Raw genomic sequence first — 4,793 nt, forward strand, 5'->3', positions numbered from 1 at the left:
GCGACGGAGGTTGCGCGGCGGGTCACGATCGCCTTCACTTTCTTCGGCGGCGCGATGGAGGCGGCGCCCGCGGACGGGCGTTTGGACGAAGGCATCTCCCTCCTCGGCGACGCCCGTGCCTTGCCGGTGGCCTGCGCGGCGGCGGCTGTCTACAGCGTCGCGCGCGGTGGGACGAAGAGAGCTCGGGCAACGGCAGTTGTGTTGCCGGCTTCGGCGCCACCGCTAGGGTTTGGCGCATGGGGCGGAGACACGACGGAGGCGACGACGGCAGGTGGAATGGAGTATGGAGGCGTCGGTGGGGTGCCGGAGGACCCCGTCGATCACCGGGATTGCGCCGACGGCCGCGCGAAGGCGAGGGATTGGGCGGTGGGGCGACGAGGCGCGAGGAAAGTTTCAGCGCGGGTTTCTTCGCGCGTGCGTCGAGCGATGCCGCGCGCTATAACCGGAGCCTAAAGTTTAACGCTTGGGATAGGGCAAACCGCCCGATAATGTTGGGGCTCGCGCTGTTAAAACGCAATTTATATAGCGCGGGTCTATATAGCTGGAGATGCTCTTAGGCTCAATTCTTTTGGCGGCTTCTCCGAGAAGCTGCCCTTCCCCAGCTTCCTGGGGAAGCCACCCCCAAAATTTTGAAAGACTTCCGAAATAGTCTAGGCTAGACTAGTCCGGAAGCCTCCCTAAATTTTTTGTGCGACTTCTCCAGCAAGGTGGGGAGAGCTTCTGAGAGGAGCCGCCAAAAAACTGAGCCTCATTCGTCTCGTCAGATTTTTGTGTGTCCTTCAGAACTCAGAACAAACAGAAGAGCACGTTCGCGGAACGAGAGAAGCCCCAGATCCTCTCTCCAGTCCCCAATCCCCAGTCCCCAATCCAACAGACCGGGGGCCGAAATGAGCCACCGCCGCCGCCGGCCCTCCTCGCCGCCGCCGGTACGGGCGCATCCGCTGGAAGACGATGACCTCCTCCACGAGATCTTGCTCCGCCTCCCGCCACAGCCGACATATCTCCTGCGCGCGTCCATTGTCTCCAAGCGCTGGCGACGCCTCGCCAAAGATCCAAAGTTCCTCAGTCGCTACCGCATCCACCACCGGAAGCCTCCCCTCCTTGGCCACTTCTCTTATGAAGGAGGAAGATTCTCCTTCAGATCCTGCCTCGACCCGCCCTACCGCATCCCTCCCGAGCGCTTCTCCCTGCCACCCAGCAGCCTCGAGGTACGGCCGTGCCTCGACTGCCGCCACGGACGCGTATTCTTCGACGACTACTTGCAGAGTCGGGTCATTGTGTGGGACCCTATCACCAACGACCGCCGCGTCATAGCCCATCCGCCGCAGTTCCGCGACTCCGGGATTGAGCAAATCCACAGTGGGGCGGTGCTCTGCGCCGCCGGCGACCAGGGCCACGTGCATGGCGCCTGTCACTCGAGCCCTTTCAAACTGGTCGGGCTGAGCGCTTACCACCGCAATGATGTAGCCATCATCTTCGCAAGTGTCTACTCTTCGGACACTGGCATATGGAGCGATCTCGTACCAACAACCCTTCCGTGGAGGGGTATAAGATTTTCCACGAAAAGCGCACTTGTTGGTAACACCCTTCACTGGCTGCTTGCGATGGATACAATACTTGAGTTTGATTTGGACACACGGATGCTAGCTGTGACCAAGACACCTCCTGGTGCTCCTCCTCGCCATGACAATGTTCAGATCATCCAGTCACAGGATGGCGGTGTTGGCTTTGCTGCATTGTCTGGCTCTCGCTACCAGCCCTACTTGCAAATGTGGGACAGGAAGGTCGATTCTCATGGAGCTGTCACATGGGTGCTGCAGAAGACTCTTGAACTGCAGAAGATTCTTGGATTGGAGTCTAGGATTGACAAGGACAAATCATCTATACTGCACTATCTGGATGATGTTCAGGCAATCTTTTTGCGGGTGCAGTCATCTCTCTACATGGTTGACCTTGAATCAATGCAGTCTAAGGAACTTTCCAAAGGCATCAGCAATTTCATCTATCGTCCTTTCACAAGTTTCTTCACTGAAGGTAACTGCTTGCTCATCTTAACATTGGCGACTTCTAAATCCAATTGTTTTTCATAGGAATAACTAGTGTTCTTCTGAAGTGTGAACTACAAACTTATCATTTTTTTATTAATTTATAGCCTTGTTGTCTTTTCTGTTTTTATGCTATCATTGAATTGTGGGTGCCTATGTTACTACCATGGTACTGTATTATTGTTCATCTGCACACAATTAAGTATGCATCTTTTCAGCACGAGCCACAACAAGCAAACTTCAAAGTATACTTGAATTGTAGACCATTACAAATGAGTTGGCACAATTTTTGGGGAGTAATACAGTTCTATTTGGTCAATCGGTACTTGTCTGAGATTTTTTTATCACTGCTGATCTTGCTATTAACCCTAAATCTGTAACAGCTATTGTACCTTATAAAATAAGTAGCACTATTCTATTTCTATCTTTTTGTTGAGGAGTTGTCCTGCAAGTGCTTGAATGGGGAGGGCTTTGAACTGGTTGTATTTGATAGAAAGTAGATGGCTAATTGCATGCCTTCAGATGTGTTGTAGCCACTTTTCTTTTCTCACATTCAGTTGTTGAGTCCAGAATGTCACTGATTTTTCCACTTGTTATGATTGTTGTGGTCTTGGAAGGTGGTCGGCATATTTGTCAGATACTGAAAGGAGCATTAGTGTGCGGCAGGAAATAGTAGCTTAGGAAATCAATAACATTTCTGTTGTTAGCCATTTCTATGAAATTTCTATCTCTTGCTGGGCCCCATTGTTTCTCTACTTGTGTCTAATATACTGTAGGGTTATATCGGATTATGTATGAAATAAACTAGTTCATTAATATAATATGAGATCATTGATTTGTGTACTAGTTGATGTCACATCATAGAACTAGGATTTACATATCAATAGATTCAATATGCACATACAACAAAATTTTATCGCTGCCATCTTCTTGTACATGAGTACATGTACACCAATTGTACCATGAGCTATGTTAAATTTGAAGTAGACAACAGACACACTAAGAACTTATGTTTAAGCATCTGGTGTGTCAAATTGGCAACTTGACTGCAGGCTGAAGGTTATATGATTGGCCACCGGGTAGGGTGTGTCTACGGAACTACCCCTGTAGTTACGATTGACCATCTTTGTACAACTAAAATACATTATATTTTCAGCATGAGTCAAATAACAAGTGAAAATTGACAAGAAACAATCTTTAAAGTAGAGTTGAACTGGAGCATCTTATATGTCAAACGGGAACTTTATTGGCACATTTGAGGGAAGAAATATAGTTGTGTTTATTCCGTTAATAATTGTTTCTGTAAGATAGTGGTTATCTGTGGTTATCTTTCTATTAATCACACTGACGTACATTTTTCACTACTTCATCTTTTGTTGAAGAGTTTGTCTTGCATATGACTTCATGCCTTAAAATGTACATTTGCCTCTTTATCTCTTGTTCATTCCAATGTGGTTCTGAATTTTCATGTGTTACCTATGTTGTGGTCTTAATAAGCGGTCCACATATTTGTTAGATGCTGAGTCAAGAATCAAGTGAGCTCAAGGGACATAGAATAATATTTGTGTTGATAGCTTTTTAACACTATTTTTGTTGTTAGCGGTACACCACAATATATATGCCTTATTGTACTTGACGTGCTGGTTTTCGTAGGTTCATATTGGACTGTTTTAAGAGATAAACTAGTAATACTATAATAAGAGACCAATTGATTTCTGCTCCTTTCATGCCTTTCTTTTTTGTCAAGTAGCATTTACATTTGAATTGTACAGCATCGTTTTTCTACGGTAGTGTCTCTGCAAATTGCTACATTGTGTCTACATATTGCTACATTACTTGTCTTATAGCATGAGCTACCTTCAAGCTTTAAATCCACAATAGAGACACTGAAAACTTAGGTTAAAGCATCTGATATCTCAACTCTGTAACTTGACTGGCACATTGAAGCTTGAAACTAGTTACATTTTTTCATATAAAAATGTTGACGTTGTTTCAAGATGATTTTGTGTTTCAGGTAGATTGAGTGTTTTCGGACTTACCTCATTTCACGCTCATTTTTCACTTTCTTATTATGTTTTTTTTATAGTAGTGCTGTAATGATCTGGCATAAAATATTCACAAGTTCAATGAGTGTGAAGCTAATGCAGCTGATTTAACTAATGATACTGGTTTGTGCACAGGTATCTTACAATAGTCTGAAGCAGAAATAGCTTTACTGGTGTACTTCAACCTGGAATGCTGGCCCTTGGAGTATGGCATGACCATTTATTTTTGTTGTGAACTCAAGACATGACTTGTAGAAACTATCTAATGTGCACACTCTGGTGTTATTTTCAGCTATCTAATATGTAGTGAACTCTGAAATGCTTGGATCAGTTCGTCAGTGTTGAGCATTAGCTTTTTAATCGATTGTAATCTGCTCCAGTTTGATGGTTTAGGTTGTCCACCGCAAATATTGCTCGCCCAATGTCCATATTCATCCGCATGAACAGCCTGAGCCAACTCTTCAGTTTCAGAGTGGAGGGCTTCGGCTGCATGTTTAACCATCCCGGTGGCCGCAAAAACTGCATCTCCATCCTTGTCTTGGCGGATAACCCCTCAATCTCCCTTTCTCGTTGTGTACATCCATGAGCGCGCCGTCCAGGTTATCAAATTTTCTGTGTGTGGTAACTGACGATGTTTCAGTTCAGTGGTCATCTTCGGCTTTGCTATGAAAAATACTCTTCACCAGGTTCTCCACAGCCAGGC

At 45.9% G+C, this 4,793-nt stretch overlaps 1 protein-coding gene across 1 annotated transcript; it reads left to right on the forward strand.

The window, feature by feature from the left end:
* Window positions 1–887: 887 nt before the first annotated feature.
* LOC124659570 lies at window positions 888–4,413 on the forward strand. The gene is made up of 2 exons (XM_047197421.1): window positions 888–2,034; window positions 4,226–4,413. The coding sequence occupies exons 1-2, from the start codon at window positions 888–890 to the stop codon at window positions 4,237–4,239; spliced, it is 1,161 nt and encodes a 386-aa protein (XP_047053377.1). The 3' UTR covers window positions 4,240–4,413.
* The last annotated feature ends 380 nt before the right edge of the window (window positions 4,414–4,793 follow it).

The sequence above is a fragment of the Lolium rigidum genome, chromosome 6 (assembly GCF_022539505.1).
Source record: "Lolium rigidum isolate FL_2022 chromosome 6, APGP_CSIRO_Lrig_0.1, whole genome shotgun sequence".
NCBI lineage: Eukaryota > Viridiplantae > Streptophyta > Magnoliopsida > Poales > Poaceae > Lolium > Lolium rigidum.